At 43.2% G+C, this 17,902-nt stretch overlaps 1 protein-coding gene across 3 annotated transcripts; it reads right to left on the bottom strand.

Annotated features, from left to right (window-relative positions):
- Window positions 1–1,300: 1,300 nt before the first annotated feature.
- LOC310657690 (CD209 antigen-like protein C) lies at window positions 1,301–17,578 on the bottom strand. Of its 3 annotated transcripts, none has more exons than XM_083398782.1 (8): window positions 17,393–17,578; window positions 11,707–11,750; window positions 10,124–10,222; window positions 9,610–9,708; window positions 6,855–6,941; window positions 4,539–4,690; window positions 2,373–2,510; window positions 1,301–1,805 (listed from the first exon to the last, which is right to left on the bottom strand). In XM_083398782.1, exons 1-7 carry the CDS (start codon window positions 17,428–17,430, stop codon window positions 2,397–2,399), a joined length of 633 nt encoding a protein of 210 aa, XP_083254908.1. In that variant the 5' UTR covers window positions 17,431–17,578; the 3' UTR covers window positions 1,301–1,805; window positions 2,373–2,396. The 3 variants fall into 3 exon arrangements, 2 of the variants coding, with proteins under 2 accessions (XP_083254908.1, XP_083254907.1); XM_083398781.1 differs by having other exon boundaries at window positions 2,373–2,482; window positions 17,393–17,556; XR_014501875.1 differs by lacking the exons at window positions 9,610–9,708; window positions 10,124–10,222; window positions 11,707–11,750; window positions 17,393–17,578 and adding an exon at window positions 8,321–8,456 and having other exon boundaries at window positions 2,373–2,482.
- Window positions 17,579–17,902: the final 324 nt, after the last annotated feature.

The following is a 17,902-nucleotide window of genomic DNA, read 5'->3' on the forward strand; positions in this document are numbered from 1 at the left end:
CTACTCGTGTAAAAACACACTGGTTCCCAGTCCGTCCGTGGGCCGGATTTAGAAGGCAATTGGGCCGGATCTGGCCCCCTGGGCCTTAGTTTGCCTACCCATGCTCTAAAACTAGCTTCTCATCTTCAGCCGTGGCAGCAGCTATGGAGCGTGGCCTCTCCTGCCTGTCATGGACTGGTCGGATGAAGAAAAGTGGCCGGAGGCATCAGTCAGGAAACCCCCTAGGGAACCATCAGGGGAAGAAGGCTCAGAGCTAGGGGATTGGTATTGAGTTGATGATGAGTGGTCAGAGGGAGAAGATTGGGGAGAGGAGGTGTCGGAAGCTGGAAGGGCAACAGAGTTTAGTGAGCAGGAAGAGGTGGTGGCAGACTGCAGTCCAGACTCTGAAGCTGAAGCAGAGGCTGGAGAGGAGGACGGCCAAGAGGCTGCTGAAGAATCCAGGGAGTCTCCGCCTCCTGCTGCGACCAGCTACCCTCCTCCCTTGCCTATGAGAATATGCAGAGAAATATGAAAAGAGCAGAACGGAGATTAGTTGTGTGCAGATGCAGTTTGAGACTGCGTGGGGAAAACCCAGGAGAGGAGGAGCCCTAGAGGGGTGGGAAGTTGGGGACCTTCAGTTGCTGTGGCCTGAGCTGTGGTTTGTTTCTTTGAATAAAGATTTAACTTCATTGGCCTCGGGTGATTTATTGCTTTTTGTTGCTGACCTATGCCAGGCTCAAGCCCTGACACTGCCTGTCCCAAACACACCCGAATGAACGAGGACAAGCGACTGGTTCTTTAATTCATTATTGGTGAAGCACTTGCTTACATCAGATCTTAATGTGCAAGTAATACACAAGAACACCCTGCTAACTAACTGTCTAGGCAACCTATGGCCTCAGACCTATGCCCCGTCTTGGATATTTGGAAGAGCAGCCTAGCTCTGCCCCCCATTCCTTCTTAAACCTCCTTGGCTGATGTGGTTCCCTTCACTTCAGTACTTGGCCCCACAATCAGGACCGATAGCAACTGTGGGACACAGTGGTACCTTGGGTTAAGTACTTAATTTGTTCCCGAGCTCCGTTCTTAACCTGAAACTGTTCTTAACTTGAAGACCACTTTAGGTAATGGGGCCTCCCGCTGCCGCTGCATGATTTCTGTTCTCATCCTGAAGCAAAGTTCTTAACCCAAGGTATTATTTCTGGGTTAGCGGAGTCTGTAACCTGAAGCGTATGTAACCTGAAGCGTATGTAACCCGAGGTACTACTGTATTTTGTTCAGCTCCCGTAGGGCTGCCATAATCGATTCCAACAACAAAGCATTGCTTTTTCACAACTTTTATTGCATGGATTCGCCAGCTCTGAAGGAAGAGTCAAAATCCAGGGAAGGGGAATGTTCATGAATACTCACTCTGCACTGATTTGTTGCCATGGAGAGTGGGATATGACCAAAGTAATTCATGCATTATTTTTTGGTGTCCATCTTTGTGGGATTCAAAATAAGTTCTATTTTTCCGGCCTTGAGGAAGCAGGATTAACTAGGAGTGGAGTTTTTTCACACACCGTTTTCATAAGGTGGTAAGCTGACTTTTGCAGTGAAATGGCGCCCTGTCCATTTTTTTTTCTTTTGCCTGTAGATCAGGGAGACCAGCACTTAAGACTTAAGTCATCCACCTTTCATCTGGACCCACCCTGCAAACTGCAGCTTTTCTATCATCACAACTAACACTGTTCCAACAGTTTCCTGGGGTTGCACAATTCATTCGAATTTCAACACAATCTTCCCTTAAGGGACTCCACGAGTTTGGCTGACCTGGCTCCCAAAAGCTGAAAAGAAGAGGCAATACAAATCAATCCAGAATGGAGCTCTACTTTTGTTATGGGGAAAAAAAAGCTCTGTGCAGTGTGCAGACTTTTAGCACTAAAGTAGAAGCAGACTTCTCACATTAAGTAGATGGTTTGAGAATTTGAATTTGAACCAATGGATTCAAGTTACAAGAGATTGCAGCTCAACATCAAGAAGAACTTTCTGGAAGTAAGAGCGGTTGAACAGTGGAACTGTCTCCCTTGGGAGATTGTCTACTTCCTTGGAGGTGTTAAGCAGAGGCTGGATGGCCATCTGTCAGGGATGTTAGGGGGTTGGACTAGATGACCCTCAGGGTCCCTTCCAACTCTGCAATTCTGTGATTCTATGTTACCACAAGCAAGCGTTACCAAACACTTTCCTTATCCCAGAAGTCCATTTCGAGGAGAAACAGGTTGAATTGCACAACCTGAATTTGTGAATTGAATGCCACCCGAAAATAGTGACAGCCTGGAAGAGCTCTTATTAACATTATTTTTGAGAAAGTCTATACAATAAAAGGCTGCAGAGAAGCTTTCTCATGAACCCACCTGGTTTTGAACGGCGTCTTACCATCAACCCACTTCCAGCTTTTGCCATCTTTTAAGAGTCCAATCCATACACTTTGTTTGGATGCCTTGGACAGTGATTCCACAAAGGTCTGCAAGACAGAAATAGAGTGTCTTCACCTGGAATAAGGGGTAAGGGGGAAATTCAACTGAGTTCACATTTAAGGGCAAATCACTCTGATTCGCAGTTTCTGATACAACACATCAACCAAAACACAGCCATTCAACGGTGACCAACCTAGGACCATAGCAAGGCCATTGAAGAAAAACCTGTAAAATAGGGAGGGAGTTTGAAGATGCGAGCCAAGAGGAAGCCCTCTGGCTCGTGCCTGATTTTAAATGTTCCTGGCCACACCCCCACCAGCTGCTGGATTGGCCAGCTGGTCGATGACGTGACCAGGATCCCCCAGGCAATGTGGGACTTCAGCCCCCGCCCCCGGAGGAGAGTGGGTGGCTGTGCGGTCCACCGCAACTCCTCCCCACAGGGAAGTGGAGTGGATTTGCTGGGACAGAAGCACCCCATTGGTTATTCTACTTCAGCATCTTTCTGAGAAACCAACCATCCATGTTGACATGTGACAGGGAGCATTTCCCAGATTGTACCACTTCAGCTTGCAGGGAAGGGGCTGTGTGGCTTGAGTGGTGCATCTTCACATGCAAGGTGGCTTTCAAGTAAGGCAGGGCTGGCCAACTCCCAAGAGACTGCAATCTACTCACAGAGTTAAGTACTGGCAGTAAACTACCCCCCTTTTTGGGGTTCAGGTCAAAGTTGTTGAGTTTTTCACGGAGGAGGTTGGGCTTTTTTTAGAGGAGCCACGGTCGTTCAGCTTCTTTGGGGGGGAGCCAATGATCTACCAGTGATCTACTGCAGACATCCAGTGATCATGATCTACCTGTTGGACATGCCTGAAGTAAGGCAATAAAGGCTTTCTGGGAAATGATATACAATGAATTGGGAAAAAAGGTTTAAAATAACTTTTGGAAAACAACAACAACCCAGAAGCCTTCTTATTAGGAATTGTAGGTACCGACATCCCAAAGGAACAGAAAAGACTATTCATGTATGCGACAACAGCAGTACGGATGCTACTAGCCCAGAGATGGAAAGAAGAGAGAGTCTCTATCAGAGAAGAATAGCAAAGCAAGACTACGCTGAAATGGCAAAACTGACCGGAAAGCTCAGGAACTAAGAAGAGAAAAACTTCAAGAAAGAATGGGAAAAATTTAGAATTTATTTAGGAGAATAAATCTGCAAGCGGATGAAAACATTAGCAGGATTTTAATCTTGCTTGTAGTGTAACAAATACTATGGACAATATGGATAGATATAAAATATAGACTAGGAAATAATATGCAGTTGAAACTGTTGACAATAGGACCCATGGAGGGATGGGGGAAGTCTCGAGATTCAGAGAAATCTCTATATGGATATGTATTTGGTTTTGTTATAAATTTATATCTGTAAAATCAAATATGAAAGATCAAAACAAAACATAACAAAACAAGGTGGCTTCCAAGTAAAGCACCACCATGCTAGGGCATCATAAAAGCACTCAGAAGCACAAAACATAAGTGCGAATATAACCCAGCAGAGGAGCTACTAAACGGCCTCGGTCCAGTATACCTGAAGGAGCGTCTCCACCCCCATCGCTCTACCCGGACACTGAGGTCCAGCACCGAGGGCCTTCTGGCGGTTCCCTCACTGCGAGAAGCCAAGTTACAGGGAACCAGGCAGAGGGCCTTCTTGGTAGTGGCGCCCTCCCTGTGGAACGCCCTCCCACCAGATGTCAAAGAGAACAACAACTACCAGACTTTTGGAAGACATCTGAAGGCAGCCCTGTTTAGGGAAGCTTTTAATGTTTGATGTATCACAGTATTTTAATATTCTTTTGGAAGCCGCCCAGAGTGGCTGGGGAAGCCCAGCCAGATGGGCGGGGTATAAATAAATTATTATTATTATTATTATTATTATTATTATTATTATTATTGGCTTCTGTCAAATAGTACCATCCAGTTGGTCCCCCCTCTATGGTCCTCCTCAGCGACATAGAAGGGTGCTTTGGGGCCCCCACTTCACTCAAGGGTCAGGTTGTAAAATCATTGTGATGTGAATGCATTTGCCTTCTAGCACCCCATTGTTAGGCTTACCTCCTCGCTAGCAGTTGTGATGGGAGTCAAAGTAGCATTTCTGTTTTTACATGCCCTTTGGGCATAAAAAAATGCCGTTTCATAAGCGTAGAGGTAATAGAGGTGGCCATCATGTTGCTTCCACCCAGTGGATATCCTTTCAATGAAGGCGTCTTTGAGCCAACGTGGCCGGATCATAAAAGGAACCCACCGAGAACAAGAAGGGCGGACATTAGGAACCAGCTTTTAGATCTCTGCAGATTTTAATATGCATCTCAGAAGTACATGCATTTCATTAAGTGCCAATATGATACAAGACAGAGTTTTATAATCCAACCCTGCAACATTCCAGTACATTCCGAAGAACATTTGTGATGTCTCAAAACAGGGAATCAAACCTGGGCAAAACATTATAGATTTATTGTTTACATCTAATTAGGAAACACTGTAACAAACACAGTTGGGAGGGGCAAAGGGACCTTAGCCCCTGGACGTTGGCTCCTATCCTGGCAATGAAAATCAGTTGCTAGAGCTGGTGAGGAAGAGGAGGAACATTATCATCTTTGAATCTCACAACCAGCTTGAGGTTCTAGGGCTCTTCCAGTTTGTTTCGGGCCCCATACATCAAGCAGGCCTCACGCTGGATTTGATCTTTGGTGCGGGCGTAGATGTGATCATGTCCCCCTCGATGGAGGTGCCATGGTCTGATCACTACGCCCTGAAGGCCAGGAATGACTTCCCGCCCCCACCCTCCTTAGGTGGCGAGACTATTTGGGCTTACCCGTGGAGGCTGATGGACCCTGATGGATTCTGTCAGGGCTTGCAGGACCCTGCTCCCCCTGGCGACTCATTGATTGAGCTTGGCGGCAATCGATGAGATTGCACCTAGGCGTCCTCCGAGACCCCGCAGAAACCGGGCTCCCCGGTTTACCGAGGAGCTCCGGAAAATAAAGCGGGACCTCAGACGGCTAGAGCGAGTATGGCAGGGTGCCCGCGATGGAGCCACAAGAACATCTTATAGGGCGTTTATGAAAACCTATGAGATGGCAATGAAGGCTGCAAAGAAGTCTTACTTCTCAGCCTCCATTGCATCCACTAGCTCTTGCCCGGCGCAACTTTTTAATTTGGAAGCTGTGGCTGGATGTTTACATGGGAGCCGGTTGAAGTCAAATCCTTCAAAGACAGAGGTCCTTTGGCTGAGTCGAGATGATATGGGGTTGGGGGGCCAAATCCCATCCCTTGTGGGGGCGCAATTAGTGCCGGCGCCTTCCCTCAGGAGTTTGGATGTAGTCTTTGACGCCACTCTTTCTATGGAGGCGCAGGCTACAGCTGTTACAAAGGTGGCATTTTTTCATCTCCGCCAAGCTAAGCAGTTGGTCCCTTACCTCTCTTGCCCCGACCTTGCCACTGTGATCCATGCGACGGTCACCTCCAGGCTTGATTATTGCAACTCATTCTACGTGGGGCTGCCCATGAGACTGACCCCAAAGCTCCAGCGGGTGCAGAATGCCACGGCGAGACTCCTTATGGGGTCCTCGCCACGGGATCACATTCACCCAGTGCTATACCAGCTGCACTGGCTCCCGGTGGAGTACAGGATCAAGTTTAAGGTGCTGGTTTTAACCTTTAAAGCCCTATACAGCCTAGGACCCTCGTATCTACGGGTCCGCCTCTCCTGGTATGCCCCACGGAGGACCTTACGGTCTGCAAATAACAACATCCTAAAGATTCTGGGCCCCAGAGAGATCAGACTGGCCTTGACATCTTTTTGCAGGGCCTGCAAGACGGAGCTGTTCTGCCAGGCCTTTGGCCAGGGTTCAGTCTGACTCATTTTCTCCTTGTATAAGAACAAGCACGAAGGAGGTTCCCAGCCCGCTCACAGGTACTCATAATATTAGCGGAAACAGTTGGTAACCACCTTCAGTTTTAACCTGAAGATTGCCACTTGTCCAGTTTGTTTGAATTAATTGTGGGATGTATCTTAATTTATTGATTGCTTGTTTTTATGCATTGCCTTACTTGTGTGATGTTAGCTGCTCTGAGCCCGGCTTTGGCTAGGGAGGGCGGGATATAAATAAAATTTATTTATTTATTTAATAGGGCACCCTTCCTCAGCCTGGTAAGCTCCTATGCTGGCTGAGGCTGATGGGAGTTTTGCTCCACGTGCTTTGGACTACGTGGGAAGGGACACGGTTGAGGCTCAAGAGTGGCCAGATGCAAAGAGGGACCACCACCACGTTCAGAGCCTGTGGGACTTTCAGGAGGTACAGATTCAGCTGGGCGAGGTTCTCCTTGTGCTCTGATTTGTTTGCATCACAGTCGCATAGAGTAACTTACCAATTGATAGCTGTAATTCAAAAATTTTAGAATCTATCTTGACCACTTCCTGCAGTAACTTCTGAGCTTCATTGAGTATTGCCGAATCTAAAGAGTTGTAGTGGATCAAGTCAGGGAGATCTCAAACACACACACACACACACACACACACACACACACACAGAGTACTGTATTTTTCCTGTGTATAACACCCCCCCATGTATAAGACAACCCATATTTTGGGGGACAAAAAATAAAATTTTGGAGGGGGAGACTGCCCAGAGTTGTTGAGTTTTTTGGGGGGGCGGGATGCCCACCTGCACACTCAAGGAAACCACAGCAGATGGCACGCACGCCACAAATCAAACGACCAATTGCCGCAGACACAGCCAATCATCAGCAGGCCTTGCTGCAGCAACCAAATATGCACCAAATCGCCCACCACCACTCAGCTTTCCATGTATAAGAAGACACACAGTTTTAGCCAATTATTTCTATGGAAATAATATCACCTTAGGATGAGAAAATTACGGTAATTGTGTTACATTCTGTTGCGCTCTGGCATAAGACAAGAAGCAGTCCCAGGGTTATGCTGAGGGGAGCAGTCCTGATTCTCTGCAGCAGGGGTCACCAAGAGGGAGGGATCCTGGTTAGACTATGCCATTATATCAGTGTCCCTTTGTCTCAACCCCCAAGATAGTGTGGGGGAAATGGCTCTTATGGACATGATCCTGCAAAGGGTGCGATGATTCTGTGCGCAGATTGCCCAGTGTATGAAGGGCACATACACATTAGTTACATCTATTCCTGGTCCCCCACCCACAACTCTACTTGGTGAAGCTCTCCTCCCCCCACCTCTGCCCCCAAACCCTAGAGATCACCTTGCAGTGACTACAGCTATGATCCTATAGATCAGGGGTAGTCAACCTTTTTATACCAACCACCCACTAATCCATCTTTCTTGATGGTAAAATTTCCCTACCGCCCACCAGTGCTCAATGGAAGGAGGTTGTGCCGTAGAACCCCCTAACGCCCATCTAGAATCCTGAAACGCCCACTAGTGGGCGGGAGGGACCAGGTTGACAACCCCTGCTATAGATCTTCCAGTTGCAATGGGATTTCCTCCCAAGTAAGAGAGAAAAAGTATAAATAAATGCATCACTGAATTGAAGTTTAAACTGTTTATTAGCAATTCTAGCCCTTCCTTACACAAACACACACTTCCCTCCATGTCCCTTTTTAAAAAGCCAGCAATAATTAAAAATGGGCTATCTAAGAGGAACCCTACCCAGTAACTGGCCGCCACATTTTGGACCAGTTGAAGTTTCTTCCAAGGGCAGCCTCACATAGAGCACATTGCAATGCTCTGTGTGAGAAGTTTTGATGAGTTCAAACAAAATGGACCGAAGAAAGGGGAATCAGCTAGTGAACTTCTGCTGCAATTCATCTTTATCAGATTCTTCAGCAAAAAGGTATGTTGGACTTACTGTGAACTTCCTTTCTCTTCAATAGATGGAAGTTACCCAGGAATGGCTTGCTCCTCCCACTTGCCTCAGAAGCAGGGCTATGCAAATGACTTTGGGCTTGGTCCGAGCCAGTAGGAGAACTCTCCCCTGGTTTCAAGACACATTTGCAGCTGAATGAAAAAAGGCATTATGGAATATTTCTTGCAGTTCAAGAAACCATTACCTTCTGTTCCCGTAAACACAAATAAGTGGGCATATAAATATACCCTGCCTGAAGAAGATTAGACGGAAGGTCACCCCCCGACCTTAATCTATCCTAATAATTGACTCCTGAAGTCAACCCTAACCCTAACCCCTTATACTGTGGCAGGGAGACAATTCTTGGGTGATTCATCTACTGAAGAGAATTAACATCCATGGGAAACCCAGTCTTCCAGGCTTGGAGTAATCTAGGAATGTCATGTTTTAAAAAATGGCAAATCAGTACACCGTACAGTAGATGCTCGGAATGCAAACGTGATCCGTGCAGGAGGAACGTTCGCAACCCGCAGTGCCACGTCTGTGCATGCACGGGTGTCGCAATTTGGCACTTCTGTGCATGTACAAAGCACGATTTAGCGCTTCTTTGCATGTGCGAGCGCCGAAACCCGGAAGCAACCCGTTCCAGTACTTCCGGGTTTAGCGCGGTGTGCAACCTGAAAACATGCAACCTGAAGTGTCTGAACCTGAGGTATGACTGTACACCCACCCTGGAGAGCTGTCCAATTCAGACAACAGACAGAGCCTCACAAGTTACATTCTCTCTTGGTCTGGGTGGAGTTGTAGGACCTTGGACAGCTCCAATAACAAGAGGAAGAAAGTCTGATGTTAACCTGTGCCGTCTCTGGCTGGCATTGCAGAGTTTGGCTGCTATTTACATTTCTGTTGTTCGTTTGTATGTATAGCTTAGTGGGAGGGTTTTGCAGAGGAAACGGAATGAATTGGTCTCTAACTATAGACTGGCATTTAAAGGTACTGAGCCCAAAGTCATTTGATAGTCCTGCCTCTGGAGCAAGTGAGGAAAATGGCCTGCTCCTAACTGCCCTCCAAAACTGAAGGGGGAATCTTGCGTTCCATATGGGGTTACACAACTGCTGAATATTGTGAATGGAATAGAAGGGTATTCTCAGAGGAGAGGCATTGGAAGACAGGTGGGCAATAAAACACTACCTCTTTACATGACTATAAGCCCTGCTTCAGGTGTGGGATGATGACGCAGCGTGGGATAGAGGGAAAGGACTTGAGCATCAGCACTGCAACTCATTACTTACCATTCATATGTTCAAAGGACTGATTTCGACTGACTATGAATTCCCGAATCTTCTGCATAGCATTGATCTTTGCTCCTACTTCTTGCGATTCCAAATAATCTAATACCAAGGAAGGTAGAAAAGGAGTACTGTTTAGACACAACATGCTTATACCTAGTGAGATGGTCATTCTGAGCGTAGCACACAGCTATCTCCCTCTGCCATGGTCACAAGGACTCAATTTCTAATGCCATTGCTCAGTACTGGAACAGGCGTTGACATACGAAAGGAGACAGTGCACTGGAGCGCATGTGGAATGTGATAATCTATACTTGGGGCATCAGCTACCTCTTTGCACAGAGCTTAGCTGGTGGGAGTTTTTCCACATAGATTGAATCAAATCAATGGGGATTACAAGGACTTAATGGAGGTCAGGTTGTGCCTCCCCTCTTTCTTGAAAGGGTTCTTCATATTGAAGGAAGGCTATCCTTATCACATCTGATGGGCTTTCTTTGCTAGAAGAGTAGGAACTTACACAGAACAAGCAGCACAGTTGAGATAGAAAGCATGAGGACACACAGGAACCCAACAGCCCATTCACCATTGTAAGATTCCTCCTCGTCAGGCAGTGTCTCTGGAAGGAAAAAAAAAGAACGAAAATTGTCCTTGGACCACCCATAGAAAGCATCCTGGCATCATCCCAGTGGATAAGCTTGTTCATACATTCTGGCTGTAGCCAGCAGCACCTAAAGCACAAAAGCTTTGAAAGCTGCTGCTCAATAAACCTGCATTGGACTGAAACCTTGATAACTATGGGCTTGTCACAAATCTTCCCTCTGTCTTCCAAGGAGACCCTTTTGGGATTTTTGGCTACATGCTATCTGATGCAGCTTCCCACAGAAGCAATTAAGGAGTTGGCCGAAGGCCAAGAAGACTGAGCAGAGGGAGTTATTCTGCCTGGAGATATGGGACCTTGGATACAACTCTGCTATTGGACGAGGTCACTCAAATAGGCATGGTGACACATGACCTTCCTGTTGGTTAGTGGTTGGTTGGTCAGTGTTGTTCTGAGAGTTAGTTGGAGTTGGTTCAGAGAGACTTAAGATCCACGTCTGTATCCTGTATATAGTAACTTGTGAGTCTGCTGTAAATAATAAACCTATAAGTAACCAAGTTACTAGTAGCAACGTCTTGTTCCTGCTTCATCCTGCCAGCTAGCAACCAATTGCTTCTGGGCAGTCTGCGTATGCTCTGCAATAATCAACAGGTTATGGTTGAGATCCTTCAACAGGTTATGGTCGAGCTCCTTCAATACACCCTGCCACCATTGCTGCCACTACAGCACCAGCAGGTGCAGTGAATGATATAGTTTGCATGGGCCGAAAAGATGGCTGAAGAACATCACAAAATGGATGCAATGCATAAGCGCTAATGGAATGTGGAAAACATCATAATGTTTTGGCAAAAACAGTGTGTGCCGGGATTTTTTGCTCATTGGGCATGGGCAAAGATGTCAGTTTTGGCTTCTGTTTCTCATTTTTTCCAATCCTTAATTCAGTTTTCCATATTTCCAGACCAGATTGTGATTTAAAAAATAAAATTCTAATGAAAATTCACCAGTATTTTAGTGCCAATTTCTCTGAATAGGAACATATTTTATTGCAATTTGCCTAATCTAGAAATTTGCAAAGGAATTTCCTCACTCTAAAGTTTTTTTGTATGTTATTTTTATCAATGCATGCATTTTTATGCACACCTACTACTAATATATATATGTGTGTGTGTGTGTTTAAATAAACATTGATTGGCTGGACAAACACTTTGGAGAAGTCTGAGTTTCAGAGTATGGCTCTGTTTCAGTTTGCATATTGTTTGGGACAGTGAGAATCAGGTAAGTACACCTTTAAATGTGAACTGAGCTGAGCTTCTCCCTAGTCCTAATTCTTAAATGGGGAAAGAAGCCCAAACTGGGAGTAGCTGTCTCTCTCACATCCTCTCTCCAGTTAAAGAGAAGCAAGGAAGGAAAGCAGACAGAATGGAGGCCCCTGGGCCTTGCTCCAAATATAAAAATATGGTTTGTTTTCCTGTGAACTGAAAATAAAATTAGAAACAACTTACCTCTAGATGGGAGACTACTGCCATTCTCCATTTTGTCTTTTTTTCTCTTTTTTTTAATAAATATTTTATTAAGTTTTACAATAGGTATAAAGCGACAAAAAGTAAAACACAACACAACAAAAAATAGAAAAATACAATAACATACAAACACAAAACAACAAAAAATATGAAAAAGAAAAATAGAAAAAATAAAAACAATTTTTATCCTCATTATATTCTTTGCATTAACTTATTTCTCCGACCTCCCCAGACCTTCCTTCTCTGTATTCCAGATCATATATTCTATCAGGAAATTCCTTCCCTCTGTCTTAATTTAATTTTGTCATAATTTTAATATCTTAATATAATTACATTTCCTTATATCTTAAAATATTTGTTTTTTTTTAATCTTTAAACTTTTTACTAATAACCTTTTACAGTCAATCTGGTGTCATCAAACATTCATTATCTTATAGCGTTTCTGTAAATAGTCTTTAAACTTCCTCCAATCTTCCTTCACCGTCTCTTCTCCCTGGTCTCTGATTCTGCCAGTCATTTCTGCCAATTCCATATAGTCCATGACTTTCATCTGCCATTCTTCCAGCGTGGGTAGTTCCAATACTGTGCGATGAGTATTCTTGCTGCTGTTGTAGCATACATAAAAAATGTCCTATCCTTCTTATGCACCTGTTGGCTGACCATGCCCAGGAGAAAGGCCTCTGGTTTCTTTGGGAAAGTGTATTTAAACACTTTTTTCAGTTCATTATAGATCATCTCCCAGAAGGTCTTAATCCTTGGGCACGTCCACCAAAGGTGAAAGAATGTACCTTCAGTTTCTTTACATTTCCAGCATTTATTATCGGGCAAATGGTAAATTTTTGCTAGCTTGACTGGTGTCATGTACCATCGGTATATCATTTTCATAGTATTCTCTCTTAAGGCATTACATGCCGTAAATTTCATACCAGTGGTCCATAACCGTTCCCAGTCAGCTAGCATTATATTATGACCAACATCTTGTGCCCACGTAATCATTACAGATTTCACTTCCTCATCCTGTGTATTCCATTTCAACAGCACGTTATACATTCTTGACAAGGTCTTAGTTTTGGGTTCTAACAGTTCTGTTTCCAGTTTTGATTTTTCCACCTGGAAGCCAATTTTTCTGTCCAATTTATAAGCCTCCATTATCTGATGGTAATGAAGCCAATCACGGACTCTGCTTTTTAATTTGTCAAAGCTCTGCAGTTTCAATTTATCTCCATCTTGTTCTAGAATCTCCCAATATTTTGGCCAGTTGGCCTCCATATTGGGTCTTTTTAAAGCTTTTGCTTCCATTGGAGGCAACCACCTTGGGGTCTTGTTTTCAAAGAGATCGTTATATCTAGTCCATACATTAAACAATGCTTTCCTGACAATGTGAATTTTAAACATTCTATGCACTTTAACTTTGTCATACCATAGATATGCATGCCAACCAAACACATTATTAAATCCTTCTAGATCCAATATATCTGTATTTTCAAGAAGTAGCCATTCCTTCAACCAGCAGAAAGCTGCTGCTTCATAGTAAAGTTTTAAGTCTGGCAGGGCAAAGCCTCCTCTTTCCTTTACATCCGTTAATATTTTGAATTTTATCCTTGGCTTTTTGCCCTGCCAGACAAATCTAGATATGTCTTTCTGCCACTTCTTGAAGCAATCAGTTTTGTCAATAATCTGCAACGTCTGGAATAAAAACAACATTCTTGGCAATACATTCATCTTTATCACAGTAATGCGACCCAATAGTGAGAGTTTCAAATTTGACCATATTTCTAGATCTTTCTTTATCTCTGTCCAACATTTATCATAATTATCTTTATATAAATTCCCATTTTTTGCAGTCATAGTAATTCCCAAATATTTCACTTTTTTCACCACTGTCAAGCCTGTCTCATTCTGAAACCTTTCTTTCTCAATTTCTGTTAAGTTCTTTTCCAAAACCTTTGTTTTTGTCTTATTCAATTTAAAGCCTGCCAATCGGCCAAACTCCTGAATCAGTTCTAAAACTCTTTTCACACTAGATTCTGGCTCCTGTAATGTCAAAACTAGGTCATCTGCAAATGCTCTTAATTTATACTGTTTAGCTCCGACCTGTATCCCTCTGACCAATTGGTCCTTTCTTATCATGTTCAGCAACACCTCCAGGACTGATATAAACAGCAATGGGGAAATTGGGCAGCCTTGTTGTGTTCCTTTTTCTATTCTGAACTCCTCTGTCACAACGTTATTAACAATTAGTCTAGCTTTTTGTTCAGAATAGATTGCACCTATACCATTTTCAAATTCTTGGCCTACCCCCATTCCTTGGAGATTCTTCTTCATAAAACTCCAAGAAATATTGTCGAAGGCTTTCTCCGCATCCACAAATATCAAAACTGCTTTTGTATTTATCTTTTCCTGTAAAAGTTCCAAAATGTCTATTATGTTCCTCACATTATCAGATAAGTGCCTTCCTGGAAGAAAGCCTGCTTGGTCCTTGTGAATCTCCTCTACTAAAACTTTCTTTAATCTTCTAGCCAAAATATCTGCAAAAAATTTGTAATCCAAATTAAGTAATGATATAGGGCGGTAGTTCTTAAGTTGGTGTTTTTCAGATTCTGTCTTTGGTATAAGTGTCACAAAAGCTTCTTTCCACGTTTCTGGTGCCCTTTTCCCCTGTAGTATGTCATACAGACTTCCTTCAAAGGCTGAATTAACCAGTCTTTCAATGATTTATAGTATCTCGAAGTCAGCCCATCAGGTCCCGGAGATTTGCCCAATTGCATATTCTGAATGGCACTTTCAACCTCTTGTTCTGTTATTTTATAACTCAATTTAGATCTACTTTCTGGAGATATTTTCGGTAGCCCATTTACTTTGAAAAATTCCTCTATATCCACTTCCTTCTGTGGTTGTTGAGAATATAGCTGTTTAAAATATTTTTGAAAAGCACTCCTAATTTCCACTGGGTTCTGTATAATTCTTCCTTTCACTTCCAAATTTGTTATCGTATTCAGTTTCTGTCTCTTCTTTATTTGCCACGCCAGTAGCTTCCCACATTTATTTGCTGACTCAAAAGTTCTTTGTCTCATTTGTCTAATCTTCCATTCAATCTCTTGGTTTATCATTTGCATATATTGAACTTGATATAACTTTATCTCTCTTAGAATTTCCTGTGATTTTGGTTTTGCTCTCAATCTCTTTTCTCCTTCCTTGATCTTTTCCAAAATCTTTTCTCTTTTTTCCTGTTGTAATCCCTTCTTGAGTGCATTCTGTTGTATCAAGAATCCTCTCATAACAGCTTTGCTTGCGTCCCAAACTGTTCTTTTCTCCACAGTGGTGTTCAAATTTATCTCAAAGTAATCTTTCAGGGTTTTCTGGGCCTTCTTGGTTATTTCCTCATCTCTAAACAGAGTGTCATTCATTCTCCATCTAAAGGAACCAGTTGGTAGTAAGTTCATTACCATCTTTACTGCATTATGGTCGGAGCAAGTCTTTGGGCAGATTTCCACATTTTTTGTCTTTGGTGCCAGTCCTCTAGTGATCCAAATCTGGTCGATTCGTGTCCAAGTCATTTTGGCTTCAGAAAAGAAGGTTCCTTCTCTTCCTAAAGGGTTTTTAGTTCTCAAAATATCAACCAAGTCCAAGTTATCAGTCAATTCAAAGAAAATTTTTGGTAGCTCCCATCTTTGGTGACTACCTGCCGTTGTGCCTTGTCCATATTTGTAGAAACTACTCCATTTGATGTCTCCCATCAAAACTACTCCATTTGATGTCTCCCATCAAAATCACATTGTACTCCAGATAGTCTGTCAATGTCTCATGCAACTTCTTAAAAAACTCGGATTTTCCATCATTTGGTGCGTATACACCTACTATCAAGTATTTCTGTCCATGATATTGAATTTCAATTGCCAAATATCTTCCTTGTTCATCCTTAAAAATGAACTTTGGTGACAGGCTCTCTTTGGCATAAATTACAACTCCTCTTTTTTTAACCTTGTCCCATGAGATAAATTCTTGACCCAATCTTTTATTGATTAAAATTTTCCTGTGAAGCCTAGTCACATGTGTTTCCTGCAAACAAATCAAGTCCAATTGTTCTTTTTTTTAGAATATGAAAGATCGATTTCCTTTTTCTAACCGAGTTCAAACCGTTACAATTCCAACTTAAAAGTTGCAGAGACATGATGTGTTTATTCTGTTATGTTCCTCCAGATGCACCCAAAGTATTCTCTTTCTCTTCCGATCCCGGTGGTGTCTTTTTCTCCAAGTTCAGATTCAATATTGCTTCTGCAACGTCTTTCCTTCTCTCCTCTAATTAGTCTGACGGGTCTGTTCCTTTTACAGTTCCTTTCTGTAGATCCTCCTCGTAGACTTCCAAAAATTTGTCTTTGTCTTCCACTGATCTTATTTTTATCTTTTCTCCTTTAATGCTGAAAGAAAGCCCTTCAGGGAATTCCCTCCTGAAAATAATGTTGTTCTTTCTCAACTGAGTGACCAAGTCTCTGTAATTGGACCTAAGGTCCAGAAGATGTTTCGGAATATCCTTGAAAATTTCAGCTCTAGATTGGTGTATTTCCAACGTTTTTTGGAAGTGCAGTCCCAAAATCTTATCCCTTTCTTCTTTGGATCTAAACGTAACCAAACAGTCTCTTATTTTTATTCTTCTGCTTGTTTTTCCAAGTCGAAAAGCACTTACTATTTTAAATTCTTCTTTTTCCAAATCCCAGAATTTTGCAAATTCTTGTGTAAGAAGATCCTTCAAACCCTCTTTTTCAATTTCTGGCACTCTTCTGATTCTCAGATTGGTTTGCTTGTCTTTCAATTCGATCATAGAAAATCTTGCTCTATGGTCCTCAAATTGTCTGTTCATCGGTGGTAGTCTTTCCTCTGTGGCAGCTACGGCCTCCCTTGCTTCTTCGGCTATCTTTCGCGTTTTAGCAGATTCCTCCAACAATTCTTTAATTGAATCTGTATTCTGCTTGATACTTGCAGTGTTCTGGTCTATTTTAGATGATGCTTCTGCTACCCTTTTATTTGTTTCTGCAACTTATTGTGTCAGTCTGTCTATTGATCCTTGAAGTTTTGCAAATCCTGCATTTATAAGTTCTTCTGTTGAAGACTTCCCTTTTAGTTTGGGTTGTGCAGAGGCACCTCCTGTTGAATCAGGGATGGATCCTCTCCTTCCCGTGAGAAAAGATTTGCCAGATCTTGTGGTTTTCTCTTGAAACTGGTCTATTTTCCCTTTTCCCTCTGCCATAACATACCAGACTGTTTCAAGGCCACTCTGCAGCTGCAACTTATTTATCAGCTTCAAAAAAAGAAAGAGTGGAAAATTCCTCAGTTGCCTTGTTTACTTTGGAACAGTCTCAATGCCCACCGGGGGACCCAACAGTCACGAAGTAGAAAAAGTTAAAATGTCTCCCGTCTTTCCCCTCACAATAACTTAGTAGCAATATTGTCCCTTCTAAATACTTATTTTGTGTTTAAAACTCATATTTGAATACAATTTTTCTACCGAATTTTCTTTCTTCTTGAAATTCACACCTCAGCATAGAAATGGGATGGAATGTACTTAAGAATAAACACATGTGAAACACATGTGGAAGTGACATGGATGAGAAACCGACTGATCCATCCATCCTTAAGTACAAGGCAGTTTCATACGAATAACATCCCCCACCCAATTCTGCCCCTATTTGGATACTGTGGTGCTCCCATCAGTTGATCTTCTCTTGGCCTCAGCTTCTTCCTGCAGACAGATGTTCCTTCCTTCAACAGCTCCAACCACCTCCTACTTTGATGCAGAACATTCTAGAACTCTTCCCATTCAGCTTCTGCTGCTCCCTAACTGGGTCTGGCAGCCAGCCAATCAGCATTCCACGGAGAGCAGAAAGTCTGGGAGCCAGTGTGGTGTAGTGGTTAAGAGCAGTGGATTCCCTGCTCCTCCACATGCAGCTGCTGGGTGACCTTGGGCTAATCACACTTCTCTGAAGTCTCTCAGCCTCACTCACCTTACAGAGTGTTTGTTGTGGGGGAGGAAGGGAAAGGAGATTGCGAGCCGCTTTGAGACTCCTTTGGGTAGTGATAAAGTGGGATATCAAATCCAAACTCTTCTTCTTCTTCCAGGGAAATATTTAGTTTACATATTCGCTAGAAGCCTTGTACCTGGGCTGGAAGATTGGGAAAATAT

The sequence above is a fragment of the Podarcis tiliguerta genome (genome assembly GCF_965153285.1).
Source record: "Podarcis tiliguerta genome assembly, chromosome: 9".
NCBI lineage: Eukaryota > Metazoa > Chordata > Lepidosauria > Squamata > Lacertidae > Podarcis > Podarcis tiliguerta.

Bases quoted from the DNA above. Each gene is read 5' to 3' on its own strand.
- LOC310657690 (XM_083398781.1), bottom strand. From the start codon at position 17,430: ATGGGAGCACCACAGTATCCAAATAGGGGCAGAATTGG. The intron at 9,709-10,123 runs GTAAGTTCCTAC...CCTTGGTATTAG, and splicing joins AACTGTGCTGCTTGTTCTGT to ATTATTTGGAATCGCAAGAA. The intron at 2,483-4,538 runs GTAAGCCTAACA...TCTGTCTTGCAG, and splicing joins TCACAACTGCTAGCGAGGAG to ACCTTTGTGGAATCACTGTC.